General features: G+C 40.4%; 1 protein-coding gene across 6 annotated transcripts in view; it reads right to left on the bottom strand.

The window, feature by feature from the left end:
• PLD1 (phospholipase D1) overlaps nucleotides 1-22897 on the bottom strand; it is a 200104-nt gene that overhangs the window by 55181 nt on the left and 122026 nt on the right. For 5 of the 6 annotated variants that reach the window (XR_009351014.1, XM_059163476.1, XM_059163478.1 and 2 more), the window contains exons 12-19: nucleotides 22294-22375; nucleotides 14816-14926; nucleotides 11952-12152; nucleotides 10717-10930; nucleotides 10026-10139; nucleotides 7130-7258; nucleotides 6277-6395; nucleotides 4261-4374 (exon numbers count right to left, since the gene is read on the bottom strand). Coding sequence is in view for 5 of the 6 variants with exons in the window: in XM_059163476.1 (XP_059019459.1) it covers nucleotides 4261-4374; nucleotides 6277-6395; nucleotides 7130-7258; nucleotides 10026-10139; nucleotides 10717-10930; nucleotides 11952-12152; nucleotides 14816-14926; nucleotides 22294-22375 (1084 nt within the window). In the remaining variant the exon portion in view is untranslated. The remainder of the gene's footprint in view (nucleotides 1-4260; nucleotides 4375-6276; nucleotides 6396-7129; nucleotides 7259-10025; nucleotides 10140-10716; nucleotides 10931-11951; nucleotides 12153-14815; nucleotides 14927-22293; nucleotides 22376-22897) is intronic. The other variant, XM_059163477.1, reaches the window with a different exon arrangement.

Raw genomic sequence — 22897 nt, 5'->3', positions numbered from 1 at the left:
CACGGATTAATTTGGCTCTCCCCACCAACACTATGAGGCAGATACTGTTATGATCTGTTTTATTGATGAAAGAAATGCATATGGAGATGTAACTTTTCAAGGCTGCACAGCTAGTATGTAGCAAAGCTGGGATTTGAACACTCTTGACTCTAGAATCTACTTCTTCCCCTTGCTACATCCCCTTGCTTCTTTTAAGTTAATTAAAGCTTATGGGCTCTAAATTATGTTACAAGCCATAAACTGTAAAAAAATTATCTTAAAAATTTTTTTAAAAGAGTAAACCTAGGAAAAAAAAAGAATAAACCTAAGAAAGAACTTTGTTAAGTAGCGTCAAATTTCTCAAACGAGAGTATGTAAGAGTTATCTGGCTATTGCCACATGATAGCTGAGAGAGGAAAGGGCCTAAAAGTATTAAAAGACACTAAACTTTCTAAAGATCAAGTTACCTACAGCGCACTGGGTCCCACCCCCCAGCTCCCTTCCAGATTCTCTGAAAAACCAAGGATTCAGCTAGATTATAGCTTTGGGCCTCTAAGCTCTATTCACTCATGACCTGAAAAGAATAATGTCTAGAACAAGACGAATAAAGTGGAAAGCCAGTAAATAACACACGGTGAAACAACACTGGTCAGAACTTTACGGAAAAGGAGAAATGAAGCAGGCTGGTTTCTTTTCTTTTTCAGTTTCTGGTCCTCTCAGACTTTCCGGACTTCAAAAAGTTGGCACTGCCTGGCTGTGCCCGCTGCTTTCACAACTGGAGTTATTTTGGCAGTTCTGAAAAACATCTTCTGGCTACCAGTGACACTGCTTAAATTGTGGGGGAGTCCTCTTCAAGAAAAAGAATACTAATTTACAAATGCAAACTTTGTGCTAGAATTACAGCCGCAGCCTCCTTACAGGTGTCCTTGCTTTTACTCTCTTTCTAGTCTAAGTTCTTGGTATGTATAAACTTTAGGTCCCCAAGTGTGTCTGTTCAGAGAGATGGAAACAGACACATGACAAATGAGAGCTCCTCCAGCCGTTCAGCTGGGAAGATCCTCATAGCACATTCATTCTTAGCAACTCCATGATACCCACCGGCGTAACAAAGGCACTAAGGAATCCTGTGTTTAGATAATCTGCCAAAACTTCTCTGTCCACAGAAATATTTTTGGTGGCATAGCTGTTAGCATTTCACAGGTAAAACCAGGTTTGTAAACTCTGATCTGGGTTAATTTTCATAAAGCATTCCTATATCCTAATTCTTCCTGGATAGGGAAAAAAAAAAGTCCAAAGTTCATGAATGCCTTCAAGGATCAGGTCCAGATTACCCAGGCTGGCACTCGGGGGCATCCCCAGTTGGGCCTTGAGCCTCTCTCTCAGCTTTACCTGCCAGCACGTCAAGAGCAAATGGTCTGTGGGAGTTGATCTACCATCCCCAGAGCGGGCAGGCTCATTGCTTACAGGAGACGCCCAGTTCTCCCGTCCTCACTGCCAGACCCTCCCAGCGTGCTGGGGCCCCCACTTTCAGGCTAGCGGTTAGTCCTGGACCACACCTAGCTTTGTGAACTGAATAGTTCAACGTCACAGCTTTCCCTCTCCCAGCTAACCAAGGCTTCCAGAGGCACAGAACTTTTTTTTTCTTAAAGATTTATTTGATCTGAGAGACAGAAATAGCAACAGAGAGCAGGAGTGGGGAGGGCAGGGAGAAGCAGGCTCCCTCCTAAGCAGGGAGCCCAACGCCAGGCTCGATCCAAACAAGCTGGGATCATAACGTGAGCGGAAGGCCGAAGGCAGCCGCTAACCGACTGAGCCACCCAGGCGTCCTGAGGCAGGGAATTTTTGTCTTCTTCCTCAACCGCAAGTATGCATGGATGACTTCACTGTGCAAACAGATAGCACTTAATAAACATACGCTGACTAAATAAATGATTTAATGAGTAAGTCTTGGTAGACCTCCTTTCAAATCAACTGGCCCTAGAGCTTCTGGAGTCCAGGCCACCCCAGCACATGGAGGACAGACATAGAAGCGTATCCGGGAAACCCCGGATCCAGCCCCACGGGTCAGTGATGCAGAGAAGGGGACTCGGGAGTCATTCGATAGAGTGTACGTGCAGAGATCTATGTACCGTGCCAGGGGACTGGGTGAGAGGGTATAAAACAGGGTCCAACAGCAGGTAAGAGAAGATCTATGTGAAACGCCAACATACAATTTCGTTGGCTGATCACAAAAATAGAATTCCCAGAAATTCCTTTTCAACAGATGCTTCATTCACATCTGCTAACTTCAATAAGTTGATCACTGAATCAATTTTAATGCCATCTCAAATCCTAAATTAAATTCTCTTGTTTTCTTAACATGAAGGCTCCTGTGTTATCTTACAGCAAGAGTAGTTCTTCCCTCCAAGTAGAATAACATTAAATGGGTTCATAAAATATTCATTAACTTACATATGAACATATATATATCTGTGCCTCTAAGTTTGAATTAATTGTCTCCTGTAGCCTGGGCTCACTCAGTATTTGCTATAGGTATTTCTCTCAAGCGGTCTATCTCTTTGATTGTTCTCTCAGCTGATCTGTGGCCTGAAATGTCTTTTGATTTCTTAGCTGCAAATACCTCTACTTTTATATAGTACAAAGTAACTGATTTAGGGATTTCATTTACGTAATCATAGTCACTACAATCCATGTCCAGATTATATAAATCTGTATTAGTAGCAGACTGCCAGATCTTTACTTAAAGAATCCTTTTTTTTTTTTTTTTTTTAAGGGGTGGGGTTGGGGAGGGGCAGAGAGAGAGGGAGATTTTTAAGCAGGCCCCACACCCAATGCGGGGCTGATACCACAACCTGAGATCATGACCTGAGGCAAAAATCAAGAGTCAGATGCTTAACCAACTGAGCTACTCAGTTGCTCTCACCTAATACTTTTGATGCTGATAGTGATGACCTTGAACAAAAGGCAATGTCAAAGATGGCCCATCCTAGTTCTGCCCCTGATGATCTCAAGATACGTGAGAGTGGTGGTAACAGCCGACAAGCGCAGGATTTCAACTCCACCCCTACCTACAACCAGCCAGTGACCCTGGACAAGTCTCATAGCCCCAGCGGGTCTCAATTTTCCCACATGTAATTTGAGATGCTTTGACTGGACGTGGTAAAATTGTGGGATCTATTAAGCAAATTCCATATTCTATTAAAAGAGCCTCTAAAAGGCATTTGGTTAATTAGGAACTAAAATTAGATTGAACTATAACTAGCTTCTTAGATAGGAAGTTTCAGCCACATTCCTGGTGCTTCCCGGGAATCCGTCCCTGCTTCACTGTGTGTTATCATGTTGCTAGGGTGACTTCAGAAGGAATTAAAGGACAAGCCTTTTCCTTGACTGGCCTTTCCTAAGAATATTTATTTATTTACACATTTTCCAATTATGAACGCATTCACTGGAATCCTTGGGACATAAGGATTCTTAACTTACATGTAAACTTAATACATTTTTGAGGAAACTAAAACCAGACCCTTTGGAGCTGTTATGAATGGAGGACAAAGAAACTTTAAAAAGTATTTTTTAAGTGTAGACGGGCTACTCCAAACTGATGAACCCTCTGTGGACTCATTCTGCAACCTATCAGTGATAGTATCAAATGTAGTAAAAAAAAAATAAAACCAAATTTTTTTAAAAAAGGCAAAAAGATAGGAATATAAATTTCTTGAGCGTTTGATGTTTTTACAATTTATGCATGAAAGATTATACAGATTAAGAATATACATGCTTTCTGTGAGACCCTCTCATAAGGGAAAGGCTTCTTAACAATGACTGTTTTATATTTCAGTTATAAAGCGACTTAGTTAAGAAGATTATCCATCACGGACTCTAGGATAAGTGTAAGACGCTAGGACAGCTACAGTGGGAGGAACAGAGGCATAAAAGAGATGAGTGTGTGGCTGAAGAAATTGACAATACAGGTGAAATAAAAGGTGTACACGTAAAGATAATGGTGAATACACTACAGCGTAGAATTAGAGACGAGTGATAGAGGTAACATGTGTTAAGGAAGTAAAACAGTGTATCTGTTATATTTATAAAAGAGTTCTAAAAAGAAGATAAATGGAATACACTTTAAATAGGAAATGTAAAATTAAATTTAAAAGGTCTCTTCAGATTTGCTTTGGTGTCATCCTCATTGAAAAATCTGAAACCAGTGTACTAGGCACTTAATCCAAAAAGAGTAATTTTACCCATTAGCATTCAGTGAAAAAAAAAAAAAGCCAGCCTTACCTGTACATTGGCATGGATGGACCCAGGCACTTGGTATTTCAACTCATGCGCTGTTGTTTGAGATTTGGGAAGCAGGAAAGGATAAGAAAGGGATCGATATTTTGACTTCATAATCTAAAATAAAGAAAGGTAGAAAAAGAAAAGATCCATGTGAGAAAACAGCTCCATTCCTTGCTACTTTGTGATTATAAAAGAAATTCAGAGTCATTTGAATAAGAAAAAGAAAAACCGCTCACAGTGGAGTGTTTCAATAGATTATTTTTGTGCTCTTTCTGTTTTCCAGAGGCAGAGAACTCCTCCCCTCCGGCCCTTTTTTTTAACCTTTTGTAGTGGGCATGTATCTTTTCATATTTCTTTTTTTAATTTATTTTTTTTAATTTTTAATTTTTTATAAACATATATTTTTATCCCCAGGGGTACAGGTCTATGAATCGCCAGGTTTACACACTTCACAGCACTCACCAAAGCACATACCCTCCCCAATGTCCATAACCCCACCCCCCTTCTCCCAACCCCCCTCCCCCCACCAACCCTCAGTTTGTTTTGTGAGATTAAGAGTCACTTATGGTTGTCTCCCTCCCAATCCCATCTTGTTTCATTGATTCTTTTCATATTTTTAAAGAAAGCTTATATGTAATCTAGAGTTATAGAGTTATATAATGGCAAAAATGGTATTTGTTTTGTAACTGATTTCTTACTATGTTGTAGATATCTTGTCATAGCAATATAGCACCATATATCCTAATTTTAAAACTTCCTAAGAAAATGACACAGAATGATAGTTTGTTAACTAAATTCCTATTAATGTGCATTTCAGTTTTTCCTATTTTTTCAGATTAGAAGAAATATCAAAATAAATTACCTATCAGATTTCTTTTTTTTAGATTTCATTTCTTTATTTGCCAGAGAGAGAGAGACAGCATAAGCAGGGGGAGCAGCAGGCAGAGGGAGAAGCAGACTCCCCACTGACCAGGGAGCCCAACGTGGGACTCAATCCCAGGACCCTGGAATCATGATCTGCATCAAAGGCAGATGCTTAACCAATGAATCACCCAGGCATCCCCAGATTACTTTAATTTAAATACCCAAAAAAGATTTTCTGAGTTAAAGCTTGTATAGTTTTTTAAAAGCTTTCGGGGTTTACCAATTTATCCTACCAGCAATAGAGTCTTTATAAAGGCATCGGAAATCCCAACACCAACCACAGATACTAGTAGGTTAAAAAGTAATACTCCTTCATTTATTCATTCATGCTCCCTTAACTTTTGTTGAAAATATTTCCATTATTTCTCAGACTCCATGATCAGTGGGGACTCTGCTTGAGATTCTCTCTCCCTCTCCCTTTGGCCCTCCCCCACCACTCTCTAAAATAAATTAAAAAGTCTTTAAAAAATATTTCCATTATTTCTAAAAAGTTGTAAGGTTTGTGTAAATAAAAGCTTACGTAAATGAAAGATCAGATGAGATTCTCCGTTGTTGATAAAACAATTTCTTCCCAAATTATCAAGACTAATGCCTTGTCATAATTTATAGTAAATGAGAGGGAACCTTAATGACACCTGGAAGGTAGGTACTTAAGTTCTTCCTGTATGTAATGAAGGCATAAAACACAGTCTGAAGAAAAGAGAACTGGCCCTATCTTCGCACACTGCTCCCCTCACTCAGAGCCGCCCCCCAGAGGCCTGGCCCAGTATGAACCCAGCGTAATGCCAGGACAGGAAGGACTTCAAAGCTTGAGCTCTCCCATCTAAACAAGGTCCCTGCCCCCCTACAACAGCCTTCCAGCTGACCCACCAGCCCAAACCAGATGCTTGATCAACAACACTGAGTACCCAAAATGTGAAAAGGATCACAACAGGCCCCAAAAGTGCCATCTATCTCCCTGTGCTCTGGCAAGCAGGTACTCGAGAGCGGATGGGCTATCACAGCATCTTCTTGCCAATCCTCTAGAAGTTTCTCCTCTTCCAGGCTCTCTCTCTTTATGTGGACAGAATCATGATAAAACAATCCACATACCTTCGTGAAGTTCCAGCGCTGGATGAAGTGACGGGCCACGTCCCGAGCCGCCTTTCCATGGACTGCAGAGCCAATGTCATGCCAAGGCATCCGGGGCGTGGAGTATCTGTCAATGAAATCTGCCCAGGGGCCCCAGGCATGGATCGTCACTAACTGCTGGGCTGGGGATGGAGCCCTCTGATTCCAGCACCAACCCGACCATGATACGGCAAAGCAAACATGGTAACATTCACTGTGCCTCTCACACTGGGCTTGGGTGGGACAACACCTCTATAGCCAAGGAAAACATAGATACACACTGAAGAGCACAGGCCCCCACGGACCTCCCACAGGATGTGTCCATTTCACTTCGTAGGAGATAATCACTAAGCCAGGCAAGGTGTGAGTTGGTGTAAATGATCTAAGGTTGTGGACTTGATATTATATTTCTGTGCTGAAATAACCTCGGGCTATGTATACAGCCCCATCTCTAGCTTCTCTTCAATCCACCAGCACAGTGATAATCTGAAAATGTGCCGTTTTCATGCTGGAAGATGAAGATGATACGCAGAAAAAGAGATGATCAAAGGGAGGACACCAGCTCTTGCAGAATTATAGATTGTTACCCCCAAAATATGCCTAGATGAAACCTGGAGGTTTCACACAGTAAGCTACATCTCATGCTCTTTTCTTGTTGTAACTACAAGGAAAAGTCCTTCGGTGTACGACCGAACCATAGTCTCCGAAGTTTTACCAAATGTTCAAAACAAAACAAAGCAGAACAAAGGGCACTCTATTCCACAATGCGTTCTTGCTCAGGTGCTGACGAGTAAAAGACAAAATATAAGCAGTCACCTGCTATCGTGGCACTCACCAGCAAAAGGTTTATCCAGTTGAACCCAGTCTTTGAAGACAAAATTGCAGTAGTCCTTTCCATGCCAGAACCTGGTTTCCCCATGCAGCTCTCCCATGCCTGTCTGCAAACTGCGGATAGAGCTGGTGTCTAGAAGGCAGCAGAGACTGTGTTCAGGTGGGCCCTGAAGAGGGGTGGGGGAGGCTCCCCTCTCGCTCATTAAACACCTAGGGACTTCTGGACTGTTCTCTTAAGGCTCAGAACTAGGGCAGCATGCGTTTCTCCAGTCTGAGGCTGTGGGCTGGCAGGGTTTCACACTGCACACAAGTCTGTCATCAGTGGGTAGGCAGGCCTGTAACCAGGCTCATTGCTGGACAATGAAATTCAACATTCTTCTCTGCATCTACCAAATGACCAAAGAATGGACCACAGCATTAACTGTGAATAAAGAACTCACTGGGAGCGTGATGAAAAAGCAGTAAAGCCAGGTCAGGCCGAGAAACATGAAAGGCAGAGGCCATGGAGAAATCACGCCCTTGGCCCTCGGCAACCAATATGGTGCACACCCAATAGGTAATTCTTGTCTTGCGCATCTCAAAAGCAAAATCCTCAAATTCGCAGGCAGTCCCTGTTCCAGCCCTGGAATTGTCAAGCTCGGTGACATTGAGATTCATTTTCTGGGGTCAGAAATTCTTTACACATAAAAGGAAGAATTTGGCCTAGATGGCACTACTAAAATCTTTGGGCTCTAACATTCTACATTCCCAACATCATAAATGACATCCATTAAAAAATATCACAACAACACACAGAATTTACGATCACATAGGCGCAAAAGCAGCCATCCGCTACAATGTTTCACAAAGAGCTCTGCTGGGACCATTTGACTTCAGGGTGAATACTTTGTCTTAAACAGTTTGTACATTCATGGGGCATGCTGACCACAAAGACAACTGAGCAGGAAGACAACCGGAGCTACAAATCACAAATGCAGCGTGGCACACAAGAGGCACAAAACAAACAAGACACTGGATGTAAAACAATTCGTTGAATGAATACATGGTAGCACGCATCAGTGAGACTACCCGACTCTCCCCGCCCCCAACACCCACCTACCCCTGCCACCACACGTCCCAGCACTGTCTTTCTAAACTGCAGACTGCTGGCTTAAAAGCATTTTAAGACCACCTGCTGCCTATAGGGAGTCGAATCCTAAAAGCTGCATGTGCACAGAAGGCTCTTCCCAAACGGGTGCCAACCTGCCTTTCTGAGCCTTTTCTTCCCAAAGCCAGGCACACCACATTTCTCATAGGATTTTGACAGGCGTAGTCTGTTACATGTTCGTGCAGCTGGCACACTATTCCTTCGGTCTGAAATGATCTCCCCTCCCTCTCAGCTTCAGCTTCACGTCCTTCCAGAGCTACGTGAGCTGGTACCTGCCCTATGGATACCTCCCAGATCCCCGTAGGGGGAGGCAGCCACTGGAGGTGCTGTAGAACCATCAGTGGCCACATGCCCTGGGGCCTCTGACTCGGTGTCATGACCCTGTAAGAAGTAAGGAAGCTCCCCATCAGGTGGTAAACCCCTCAGGGCTGGACAGTGTTCTTTCACCGCTTGGTGTAGCTCTCAGTAGTCAGTAGGCAATCAGTATTTGAAGAGCACAGGTTTTGGTTTTTGTTTTGTTTTTTTAAAGGTTTTATTTATTTACTTGACAGAGAGAGAGAGCACAAGCAGGGGGAGCAGCAGAGGCAGAGGGAGAAGCAGACTCCCACTGAGCAGGGATCCTGGGATCATGACCTGGAGCCAAAGACAGACGCTTAAGGACTGAGCCACCCAATGTCCCAGCAGAACAAAAATTCTTAAACGATCACCACACACACTGCTAGTATTGAGCTACCCCGGGCTCAATGTGGGGCTTGATCCCATGACCACAGAGATCATGATCTGAGCTGAAAGCAACAGTGAGACACTTAACCAACCATGCCACCCAAATGCCTCATCTGAAACTGACACTGCAAAGAAACTAGCACTTTATAGCCTCAGGAAAGGAAGTTATTAACTCAAGTATTAGTTTCAGTTTCTCATGAAGAGTGACTCTACGTTTAATTCGGGTTTCAAGTCCTATGAGACAATGTAAGTTTAAGTCATTACACAGTTTAAATGTAGAGTTGTGCTCTTTAAACTCCTTTAATAGCAGACCCTTATTTTTTTTTCCCCCAACACGAATTCTCATGGAACTTCACCATATATACGGAAGCAGAATTTCTCTGCTTGAAGCAAGTACCCATAGCACTGGGAGGGTCCAGGGCCCACCTCCTCAGAATTCCTCTCAGAGCCCCTGAGGAACTCCAGGGTCCACAAGTACCCAGCCACAGAAACTGGGCTCTACTTCAGTCTTCTCAATAGCACACAAGAACCATGACCTTGGACTTTAGCCACATGCTTGGAATGCAGTAATCTGCATTTTTGCTAAATCACAAATCTGAATTATGAGCTCTGGGAGGCTGATAAACTGGAACACCATTGTGCAAGCTGCTTATCATCCCTGACCCTGAGTTTCCTCATCTGTGAAAAGGGCGATAACGCTAGTACTACCAAGTACCACCAGTGCTCAGCGGCATCATAGGCAGTCAGCACACAATAAACCGGTTTATGATTTTACTGTGGTCACCATTGTAACTTATCCCTTTATGTGATCTGTTGCCAAATCCCTCTTCATCCCCACCTCCGTATTTTGGGCCCTGATTAACTTATTCAAATACTTCATTCTTGCAAAAGCTTATCAGATTACAATTTCTAGTAACACGTGTGGTGTGGATGCGGTGCAAACAGAAAGCCAGTCCAGAAACACACACGCTCTGCTCATGCAGCGAAAGCGGACGCCGGAGGACGTTCAGCCGCCTCACACATCACTTACCCACGTCAGGTCTAGCGAGCCCCTGCTCAGACTTACTGGAAGAGCGAAAGAGTTTCAGGTGGGGTTTTAAACCATGGATTAAATTCTGACGACTTCTACAGTGATTACAATAACCTGGAGAAAGCCAAAATTTCTTTTTTTTTCTTTTTTACAAAGAAATATATATACATCAAGTTTTCTAAACCAAAACGCAGGCTCCGTCATTTTTAAAATGAGACAAGGCTATAAAATCAGTCACAAATTCTGTGCAACAGAAAACTGCCGAAATTTAAGGCAGATGGGAAAGGAAGAGCCTATTGACCAGATGTAGGAAATCTAATGTCTGAAGATAAAAGCTTCACATATTTCTGGATAGGAAGAGAAAGGAGATTTCTTCTCTGAAAAGTGAAGGACGCCTAATACTTTTCCTTTTTCTTTATGACTTGGCGTTTTTTTAGAAACACCGAGTCATTTGGCTACCATCAGAAATATGAATTGTGGTTGTTATGACTCCTTCTGTGAATTAAACAATCAATCGGTTCTCAAGTGAGGCCAACAAAGCCACAAAATGGCAAGGATACTGAATAAACAGGGTGACAGAGCCCCTATGACTCCATTCCGGAGAGACAGGTTTTAAAGACTGGTACACCGTATCCAGCTGTGGAAGGACAAATTGTCATCAAGACACATTGTAGCAAAGACCAAGACTTACTGGAGGCGCTGTCAACGCTGCTGATGCTGTCCGTGTTGTGCAGGTGGTGCTTGTACAGCTGCCTGTAGAGGCTAAATTTAGAGAACTTTCTGGACTTTCCTATTCCTTTCAGTTTTGAATCCATATCATCAACACTCTTCAGGGTGGGCGGATTTTTACTAGATTTATTTTTATCTTTGAGGCTCAAGGATTCCATGGACTCTGTTGTTTCAGCCTGAGAAAATTATTGGGGGGAAAAAAAGACACTGTGTAACATTCGGGGCCACATGATCCCGTCATTCCAGCTGAGGTGTCAAGTTCACACCAGAGGGAGGCTCTCTATCAGACACACAGTAGTGGGTGAGGTCAGCCCCCGGGCAGTGGAGAATTCTTCCGAGCTGTTTCAACACTCGCCAAGAGAGACCTGGTGTGCCATAGTAGTTCCTCCTTCAGTAGACCGAATTCTTGAAATTTCATACCAGCTAACCTTTGTATCTCAAACACAATTAATTACACAAGTTATATTCACTGTTGAGCATCTGAACTTCTGCCTCTGATAAATGTTAAGTAGTGCTTTTTCTGCCAATTGTTTTCCTGGCTACTTATTCACTAAATCTCTCTCTCTCTCTCTCTCTTTTTTTTTTTTTTTCCAGAAAAGTTGCCATGATATCCAGCAGTAAAATAAGATGGAGCCCATCAAAATTTTTAATAAGTGTATTGATATTTTGGCAATGGTTCGAGTTGAAACAGTAAGTGCTGCATATGGTTATAGGCAGATGGATGTTTTGGCAGCTCTTGGTTTGAAAGGTACTTTGAGAAGTTATTAACTTCCCATATTCAGAAAGAAGTCCCTCCTGTGACTCCAGACTGACCTTGCCTCTATTTGCATGTCTTTAAGAAGGAAGATTTCAAAAGCCTTGGCATTTGTAATAAGACTGCTTATTTAACTTAAAGCCCAACTGATGCGTATTTTTGATTATGAATTTTTCTTCCAAATAGGAAATGAATCGTTTAAATGGGAAACAAAGATGCTGACTGTGAGCTAGCAAATGCACTATTGGATCTCTTCTCTCTTACAAGGGAAGAGACTGAGATTAAGAGATGCAAGGTTACAGACTTGCTGGGTGGTATTTCAAACCAGATCTGTCCATCCAGAAAAGGCCACTCCTCACTGAACCAGTCAGTCATGCTAATGATGCTTACTTGTATAAATCGTGTCCCGTTTATGCAGTTCCATAAAGGTGAAATTTACTTACTGTGAGGGAACCCAGAGATGGTCCTCCAGTGACACGCTTCACACTGCCCACGTCCGTGAGTCTGTGTTCGTTGTCATCCCATCTGCCATAGGCCAGGTCGATCCCACCCACAAAGGCCACTGACTGGTCAATGATAACAAGTTTCTCATGATGAGCCCACAGATATACAGTGGATGACACATGATCTGGGTGTCTCATCACCTTGGGAGGGAAAAGAAAAACCCACATGTAATGCACTTTTCCTTCATGGTAAAATAACATAGATCTGTTTTCTCCCCTGAATAACACTTTTTTTCTTCCTTTCTTTCTCCCTCCCTTCCTTTCTTTCTTTCTCTCTTTCATTTTCTTCCAAGAGTTTTTTAAAATTCAAGTTAGTTAACACATAATGTAGTATCAGTTTCAGGGGTAGAATTTTGTGATTCATCACTTGCTATTAACACCCAAGGCGCATTACAACAAGCGCCTCCTTAATGCCCATCACCCCATTTACCCCATTCCCTCACCCACCTCCCCTCCAGCAACCCCTAGTTTGTTCCCTAGAGTTAAGAGACTCTTATGGTTTGCCTCTCTCTTTATTTTTATCCTTTTTTTCCCTTCCTGTGTTCACCTCTTTTGTTTCTTAAATCCCATATGAATGAAATCCTATGGTATTTGTCTTTCTGACTTATTTTGCTTAGCATAATACCCTCTAGTTCCATCCCCGTCATTGCAAATGGCAAGACTTCATTCTTTTTGATGGCTGAGTAATATTCCTTCGTGTGTGTGTGTGTGTGTGTGTGTGTGTGTGTGTGATTCTATATCTATTCATCAGTCGACAGAAATTTGGGTTCTTTCCATAGTTTGACTATTGTGAACACTGCTGCTATAAACATTGGGGTGCATGTGCTCCTTCAGATCACTATTTTTGTATCCTTTGGATAAACACCTAGTAGTGCAGTTGCTGGGTCACAGGGTAGTTCTATTTTTAACTCTTTGGGGAACCTCCATACTGTGTTCCAGTGGCTGCCCCAGTTTGCATCCCACAACAGTGTAAGAGGGTCCCCTTTATCTGCATCTTTGTCAACATCTGTTGTTTCCTGACTTGTTATTTTTGGCAGGCTCCCCTGAATAGCATTTTCTATAACTCAAATACCAAAATGTTCTATGTAGACACCAAAGTTCTAATTTCATTCTCAATATTTAGAAGAAGACTCCTACTTACTTTTTAAGCCTCTCAACCAGTCCCACCCCATACCACATTTTGCTGCCATTTAGCTAGAAATTTGGCCACAAGGTTCAGTAAAAGTCAGCTCAACACAATAGCTGTTTCTTTTTTCTATGTTATAGAGTTCCGTTATACCTGCTATTATTTAAAAAACTCTGAAAGTGTTTAAGCAATATCTATCTCTGACAAAATTTTTAATAGGTATATTGACATTTTGGCAGCCGTTGAGGTAAAATGGCAAGCATATGGATACAGGAATATACATACTTCGACAGCTCTTGATTTGAAAGATATTTTGCGATGTTATTAACCTCCTGCTTTCAAACAGAATTCTTTCTAAATGATCCCAGACTGACGTATTTTTGTGTATCTTTAAGTAGAAACATTCCAAAAACTTTGGAGACTACTTATTTTTTTAGTAGCCTACTTCTTTTGTGTGTGGTAAAATATACATAACATAAAATTACCATATTGACCATTTTTCAATGTACAGTACAGTGGCAGTAAGTACATTCATTTTGTTCAGTCATCCCCACTATCTCCAGAACTCTTCATTTTGCAAAACTGAAACTCTATACCCATTGAACCATAACTCCCCCATTCCCTCCTTCTTGCAACCCCTGGGAAACACCATTCTACTCTCTGTCTCTATGACTTTGACTTACATATGTATCAATAGAATCATAAATATTTGCCTCTTTGTGAGTGGCTTATTTCGTGTAGAATAATGTCCCCAAGGTTCATCTATATTTTAGCATATGTCAGAATTCCCTCCCTTTTTGAGACTGAAATATATTCCACTGTATGTGGAATCTCAACATTATTGGGAGTAGGATAGGAAAGTGTCCAACTATTATTGTAGAGCTGTCAATTCTGTCTTCAATTCTATCAATATTTGCTTTACCTATTTTGATGGTCATTACTAGGTAGGTACATGTTATAATTGCTGCACTGAAACTTTTATTAATATAGAACATCCTTCCTTGTCTACTATAAGCTTTTTCTACTTCAAGTCAATTTCATCTGCTATTAGTATAGCCACCCCTGCTCTCTTTTGATTACTATTTACATGGGACACCTTTTTTGGAACCAAATTAAATATATAATTGTTATGTATTTTAAGCCTGCTGGAGATTTATTAATTCATTGCTTTGCTAGATCTCAAAGACTGAGGAATAACTACAGATAGGCTTTAAATCTTCGGTAAATACTGAATAGCTTTTTTTAAAGCTGCTTCCTGTATTTATTTACTTTATTAGTTTTTTATAGAAGTTGCTATTAAGAAAAAGCTTCTTAAATCCTAGAGGAGCTCTCTGTTGCTACCAGCACTGAAGGGGTATCACAAGGAGATCACATGTAAGAGGTTCCAGGACAATCTTAATGAGGAGCACGGGACTTTGACAGAGCTTCTGAACCCTGAAATAATTCTAAAAGGTGTGTTCTTGGCTAAATGATCAGGGTCGGAAATGTGAACTCTGCTGACTCCATCAATAGCAGATGTACAAGAAAGCAGAGTATTTTATTTCTAAAAAGGATACGATGCTATTTATTCAAACTATCCATTAGAGAACTCTACAGATAACACTACTCCAAGCAAAACACATCTGAAAAACTACAGAATCACAGAGAAGAAGTACTGTTAGAAGGATGAACCTAATACCTTTATGTTGGGGTGTAGACGCATCAAAGTTCTCTTGCTGTATTCACTGTTGATCCCAAGAGCAAGCTCCACCTCTTTGTAAAGCATCACAAAAATTCTCACTCCCTGTTGCTGTCAAGGGGGAAAACACAGGGAGGAATGAGAGCTTCTGGAAGTCGGTGAGGATTTTCTTTCTCTTTTTCCTTCCCGCGCATCACAAACTTTCCTCTACCAACAAGTATAAGAAACTATTTAATGAGAATACAAGAAGGTGACACGCAAGTGTATTTTAAGGTACAAATATCAAAAATAAAAATCTATCTCCCTTTCATTCCTGTAACTTGTCATACCAGGAGACAGTGTCAGTAGCCGATTCATTAGAGCCAAAACGCTGAAATGGTAACCTCCTTACTGAAAGTGTCTGATGATCTTATACCTCTGAACATTTTCAAACATTTGTCACTGAGCATAGTTTTTGCTGGATTCATGTTACAAGATTAGAGTTTTTGGTTTGTTTTTATTATACTTCAATTAGTTGAAATAGTAGTGACATGAAACTCTGATGCAGTAAATTATAGTAAATATCCCCTAAATGTTTCTGGAGCAATTTAATAGAATTTTTCTTTATTAAAAACTATTAAATAGAAAAACATTTCTTTATCTTCAACAACAAATATATTGATTCATACTCTTAATCCACAATTACATCATTAATGTCTGTTTGTGAAATGACTCCTTTGGAAGTCAGTTTCTCTAACATCCAAAAATCCCTGAGTTTTAACAACAGCACAAAATTAACATCAATCTAATTTGAGACCCTGGTCTTAAAAGAAGATAGACAAGACTGTTGTGAGGGTCAAATTAAATCAGAAGAGCCTGATAAACTTTTAACATGCTATACACATAACATTTTTTATTAATATTAACTATCAAAAAGACAATGTGTAACAGCTGGTAGTATTAAAAAACCCAAACTCCTGGGGCACCTGGGTGGCTCAGTGGGTTAAGTCTCTGCCTTCGGCTCAAGTCATGATCTCAGGGTCCAGAGATCAAGCCCCACATGAGGCTCCTTGCTTATCAGGGAGTCTGCTTCTCCTTCTGCCCCTTCCCCTGCTCATGTGCTCGCTCGCTCTCTCTCTCTCTCTCTCGCTCTCAAATAAATAAATAAATAAATAAAATCTTAAAAAAAAAAAAAAAACTAATATTTTCTCCTACAGTTCTGTGTAGTGATAAGGTTTTAGCCTGTATGAATCTGCCCACACCTAAATGTCCTTCTTCCTCTCCCTGTCCAGTCACATGGTTCCCTCACTAACATACAGTTCAGAATGTGTACTCCTCCAAGAAACTCTTATCTCATTTACCCGCACGTCTTGTATGACCTTTTTACTTTTTTAGGTTTGCATCCTCAGTATTGTGCAATTTGCAACATCTGAATTTGCATCATCTATATCCAGCAGCTCTGAAGGCATTCTGACACACACTGCACACACACTGGGTAACGTACATACACTTAGGCCCTTGATAGCCTACCGATAAAGGCAAGAATTTCCCCATGATACAGTACCCTCTAAAGTATTAGAAATACAGGCATATCTAATAAAACTATAGTGACAAGTGACATATCTAATAAAACTAAAGTGACAATTTAGTTAGAATTTAAATTAACAATCCATGGTAATTAAGCACGGGCATAGTTCATAGTGGAAATCAGAGTCATTAATTTAAGAAGCCAATTGGGTTGAACACATCTAATTTATAAGAAGAACTGGTTACTTTTACAACACTATAAAAATGTGAAGTAACATAGGAGTTAATATTTTTAGGTTGCAGGGTATAAAACCAAATATATATATAGTTTCCCAATAATGATATGCCAATATTAAGAACCATTTTTGGCCCCTAAATCCTTATAAGAACACATCACTTCAAAGTATGAACATTCTGTGAAATGCGAAAAGTGTATACATTTTTGGAGGAACATATACTAAATCTATGTTCTAAGCTGCGTTAATGAAATTTGAGTACTATAAGACCCATTCTGACTCAAAAAAACAGATTGAAAATATATATGTAATCTTCTTTCTGGTTAACAGCTGAGTTTTGGAACTTGCTTATTACTGATTATAACTATGCAACTATTATTGCAACCAAGTGTAAAGTACAAATATGAGTAAAAAAATAGGAAGTGAAACAGTAAGCAAGGAATAAACTGATTAACTTCTAACAGTTTTGGCCCTCAGGGCTCTGCAATAAACCACTGATAGAGGGCTTTAAATGAAAACTAGAACATTATTTTTTTTTTCCCTTACAGTTCATATTTACTCTGCTATCTGAGTACTTTAGGATTCAGCACTAGAAACCAGTGATTAAAAAAAATGCCTCCCATTGAAAGATACAGTATAAAGTTTAAAACCCAAAATTGCAACTTAAATTATAAAATGTTACACCTGACATCTTTCATCATGGTTCATTTGTTTTAAATGGATGAAATTCTGCTTCTCAGGCTTATGCAATTACCATACTTGAAGGACAGTAGCTGCAGTTTAGAAACTGGCCTAAATCTGACAGTTTTTGATTTACCTACATAACTAATGGATTTTTGAAATAATAGAGATGTTAACACTAATGGATTACATTACTACCCTCCATCTATTAATACCTGACATCTTCTTCTATAATTTGTCTTTTCTCCTTGAAATAAATTAACTCCAAAGGATAAAATTTAAAGAAAAAAAAGGAAACAGGGTAGAGACTTTCAAGTCTTTTTAGCTTATATGCAAAGTACTAATAAGGAAGTAATTGAAGAAAACAGCTCATTTTAGGTAATTTGGTTTACAATTATTTACTGACATCCATATCATAATAAATGGTTAACTAGTGACAAGATTTCTATGATCATAAAGCAATAAATTCCTCTTCTTTTGGTCAAGGTACTACAACCCTATCATAAACTCTAAACTACAAAGGGCAAAGGAAAAATGTTTCTGGACAATGAAGGCATTTGCCAGATCACAGTAGTGCAGACTTACACAAAACATGGGAAATACTTGTGTAAAATGGAAGTCAAACTAGAACAGAAACCATGAGAGACTGTGGACTCTGAGAAACAAATGGAGGGTTTGGGGAGGGGGGGTAGGGAGTGTAAGGGGCGATGGGTGAGCCTGGTGGTGGGTATTAAGGAGGGCGCATAGTGCATGGAGCACTGGGTGTGGTGCATAAACAATGAATCTTGGAACACTGGAAAAAAAATTAAAAAAAGAAAAGAAAAGGGGACTGATATCAATTCTGTAATTTAAGAACCACACATCTGAAGCATCCAGTGTTTTACTAATGCAAAGGATTAATAAGGCAAGCAGAAAAATGGATGGCTTGTAGTGGGCTTGTGATGCCATGTTTCTGAACTCCGCTGAAGTCATGTAACCAAAAGATTAGCAGAATACACTTCACGGTGTAAACACAGAATAAACTTCGTGAAACTCGAATTTTACAAGATGAAAGTTCTGTTCACTTTTCTAATTAGTGTTGAATCAAGTAAACCAGACATAGTACTAGACACAGTAGGAATTTTTAGGAGCTTTACATGTATAAAATACATGTAATGACAATAAAAAATGAGAATTTTTTATAGTTAAAGTCAAAAGAGACTTTTTTTGAGCCAGTGTTTTCTCTAATTTATCAAGATACTGTGGTCACAATGTTTTCTAAATGCTGCCAAGTGTGTCCACTGCTTCAAGATAGCCTAACTTACACATCCCCAAGACAATCCTAATTTTATCAGGACTTCTGCAGAGAGTATAGTAGTTTGGGAAAATGAAAAGTAAAAGACAAAAAAAAAATCATACCCTCATTACTCAAATGTAAGCACAGTGAAAGAGCACAAACGCTCCTATGCCTTTTTCCTTTTTTTGAACCACTTCTTTTTGAAGCATTGTTCTCAAGGTTAAAGACACATTCTTCCCTTCCCAGACATGCCCCTCTAGCCCACCACTTTGATAAGATCCTGTTTGATTTTTCTGGGTGAAGACGTGATTATTTGTCTCATTTGACCATCCCAAACATCTTTCCCTCCTAATGATCACTAATTGCAGCTCTAGAATGTGTCTTTTGGTCTAGGACAGAAAGAAACTGCCTGACAACAAAATCCCACCTGAGGACCTAAACCCTTTTCAGTAAGTCTCTGGGTTGCTGCACTTGAAAATTCTTTTGGTGCAGATCCCATTAGCAAAATCATAGGTTCCCAGGGTTGAAATATACACACTGGATACAGGAATACAGTTGCCGTAACTATGATGCAACTTAGCTCTTGAGGCAGAGGCAGAACGTGCAGACCTGTGAGAAACCTGGGATGTTGACTTGAGCTGTAATCAGTCTGTAAGTCAAGGCTGCCTTATACTATTTTAAATTATAACACTGCTTATCAAAAGGCCAAAGAAATGGGAAAATACCAACTTGGCTATCACCAGAGAAACAAAATATTGTATTTCTTCCCTAAAAACTGCCATTATAAGTGATGATTGCCTATGTATCTGCTATGAGGCAGAGACATTGCCCCCAAATCTACACAATGAGATAGAAGGAAAAGGTCTTTATTTAACTATTTCTCCCCCCAAATCTACAAAATGAGATAGAAGGAAAAAGTCTTTATTTTAATCAGCCTTGCGGACCTCCAGGACCCATTAATGTAAGAATAAATGTTATTTCAACACAGTACTTTGTGAAGGTAGTGGGTTTCAGAAACTAAATTATTTATGTGAAACAGTGTTTACAAATAGGAAATGTCAATTTAGAATGATCAGGGAGGTAAAAATTTATGACCAAAATAATATGGTGTAGCTAGATTAAGGAAGAGCGATTCTGCCAAGTGAACCATAGGAAATTTGTATTTAACAATATTACTATTTCCGCAGGAACTTTTTAAAAATCATTATATACAATTTTAAAATTTCAAGTTTCATGAAGCAGATGAAATTGAAAGGAAGCACCGTTCTCATGCAATAATATTTACTTGGCCACAGTGTTCACCTAGGACCTCTCCAGGGTTCGTGGGCCATAAAAAGCGAAGACAATCCAGGCTAGTGATAGAAAAGTAAAGTGGCTAGTAGCCTAAGGAGAAAGCAAACACAGGAGAGCTAACATGACATAGAGGGCCAGGCCTGCAGTATCTACTTCCTGAGCCCTGCTGGGGCATTTACTAGCTTTCTGGAGTTACTCAGATGTCCCCTAGGCACCTCACACTCAAGTCACCTAGAATGTAGCTCCTTGGGCCTGAGTTCTCCCCACTTTCTCCCCCTGCCAGATTCACCTTCCTCATACACCACCTTGATCAGATCATTCCTCCTCTACCAGGCTCCATTCCCCAATAGTTCCCCACTTTCTTCCATAAAGTCCAAACCACTGTCGTGGCTCACAAGCCTCTACATCTGGCTGCAACTGCCTTTCCCACTTGATCCCGCCACCCCACCTAAGCTAACACTCAGCTATAATCAACCTTGTCACTCCACTGTCGTTGACAAAGCTTTCAGACTCCCTGTCCCCAGAATGTTTCCTCACCACATTTTCTACACCTAGAAACTTCCTCCTGTCATTTCAAACTTTTTTCGCCCACTCTAAATGCCCTAAATGCCTCATATTGTGAGGGGCTTCCCAGTTAGAGCTACCCAGTGGTCTCCCTCCTGCCTTTGAATCTTGGCACTGCCTCTGTACCCACTTGACTCTTGTGTAGATAGAGTTTTAAGCCCTCTCCAGTCAGGAATCATGTCTTTTATTTATATACATCCCCATATGATAACCCAAGTGCCCTGCACATAGTAGACACTCAGCAAATACATGTTGATTGAAACCTACAGCGGTGAAGTGTTTCATAGGTACCTTGAAAAGAGGATTTACTAGTATGGTTGACTATTGGTAGGCAAGGCTGGAACAACTGAACTAAAATGGGATCTTGAGGACGCATGGGAAAGATGCCATTTCACACAGAGAAACATGGAGAAAGTTATAGCCCGTTCCATATATAGAAGTAAGTTTGGTAAGGCTAGGACTGAACCAAGTCTTTCAGCAAGCCCTCCAAGGGCAGGGATGGAGTCCTATTCACACATATGCCACCTTTAGTAATTAATGTAGAACCTGGCTCATAGGAGACACTCAGTAACTATATGCAACATTATTTAAGGGATATGCAAATAATGCTTTTCAGGACCAGAATTTCCAATCTTGTGACCGGAATGCTATTGAGACAATAAATTACACTTGCCAGAAAAATGATGTTGTTTAGCAGTACACGCGTCTGAAATAAAGCTGCTTTTTCCACCAATATTTGCAGTGAGGTCTTACTGTATTTATGGATGCCCTCAGAAATCTTGAAGCAAAGGCCCAGGGAAAGGACACTGAAAGAAGGGAGATGGTGAGTGGGGAAAGGAATAGGGGAATTTGTGGAATGGAAAAGAAGAAATGGGTCATGGTTCTAAGAGAAACAGAAAAATGCTATCCCCTATTACCCAGGATCTACAAATCATGCTAGCATGTTTAATGATAGAATAAAAGAGATTAAGACGATATAAAAAAACAGTAACAAGTCCAGCACTTCCTAATTTGGACATGACTAATAATAAATCCAGATCTAGGGGTGCCTGGGTGGCTCAGTGGGTTAAAGCCTCTGCCTTCGGTTCAGGTCATGATCCCAGGATCCTGGGATCGAGCCCCGCATTGGGCTCTCTGCTCAGCGGGGAGCCTGCTTCCCTTCCTCTCTCTCTCTGCCTACTTGTGATCTCTGTCTGTCAAATAAATAAATAAAATCTTTAAAAAAAATAAATACAGACCTATTCTAATTCAACTTTGTTTAACAGGGTTGGGAGACAACTGCATAATAACAAGCATTAGAAATATGGATGTAAAGTAGCTATTTGTGAGCTTATACTGCTTCAGTTACTGACTTTTTAGACCAAAAACAATACACTCAGTGTTCACCCAGAATCTACACAGTCAACTGGAGAGGAAATAATTTCCCATTTTTACCACGAACTGTTCCCAAGCTGGGACCAAAGCAACAACCAATTCTTAATGTCCTTCCTCTTCGATGCTCTTCTACATTAGCTTGGCCCCATCTGACTGAAATAATTCTCTTCATGACTTTATCTTTTGCTCAAATGGCAAAATAATGAATAGAATAAAATGCTGCATTTCATTTCACCCTTTATTATTCAATAATAAAACCCTGTTACAGGGGTTCTTTTTGCCTATAAAATTAACTGCCCATAACTGATGAAAAATCAGAAATTAGAGTTCCTAATATAATTCATGCTGTGAATTAGGCTAAAATATTTATGTAGTCTAGAGTAACAGGGAAAAACCAGAATGAAAAAAACTTGAAAATAAGTATTCTACTTTGGTCAAACTCTAAAGAAAAATGTTGTCCTTATGTGTGAAGGGCTTTGGAAAAGAAAGACATTTCAGAGACAACAAACATTTTAAAAATTACATCGGCATATGTTTAGAATACGCACTGCTTTTCGTTTGAGAATGCAGTCCAACCTCCAACGATTTCCTTCAACCACCGGGCGTTTCAGGAAGATTTCTGGACTCAACCTGAAACCGCAAAAGCAAGAGTTTAAGAACCTAAAACAAAAAATAAAGTTCCGATTGTGTCGTAGAAAACAAAGGCAATTAGCCCAAATGCCATCACCCACCTCCAGGGTGGTGGGTCATTCAAAGTTCTGCTATGAGTTCACATATAACTTCACCTGGGAACAAGAGCCATGAGCCATAAAAAAGGGGAAAAAAAAAAGCCTTCTGGCTTTCTCTCATGTACAGATACATAACATATGTGGATACTGCTGACGGCCTGGCCAACAGCCATTCTCCAGCTTCTTTCTTCAGTTAGAACCCCAACCTAACTCCTACTCTACCCTCTGAATATTCTACAAGACTTGCTTCCCCAGACTCCTGTGGGCCCAGAGCACGATGTGACCCAATCCTGGACAATAAGATATACTAGAAGGCACATGTGGGATTAATGGGCAAGTATTTCCTCTTTGATTTCTGCCACACACACACACACACACACACACACACACCAGGGAAAGTAGCAGTAGGACAGATGTTGCATGC

Source organism: Mustela lutreola, chromosome 2, assembly GCF_030435805.1.
Source record: "Mustela lutreola isolate mMusLut2 chromosome 2, mMusLut2.pri, whole genome shotgun sequence".
In the NCBI taxonomy this organism is placed as follows: domain Eukaryota; kingdom Metazoa; phylum Chordata; class Mammalia; order Carnivora; family Mustelidae; genus Mustela; species Mustela lutreola.
The sequence above is the reverse complement of the archived record's forward strand: the minus strand, read 5'-3'. Positions and strand labels throughout refer to the sequence as shown.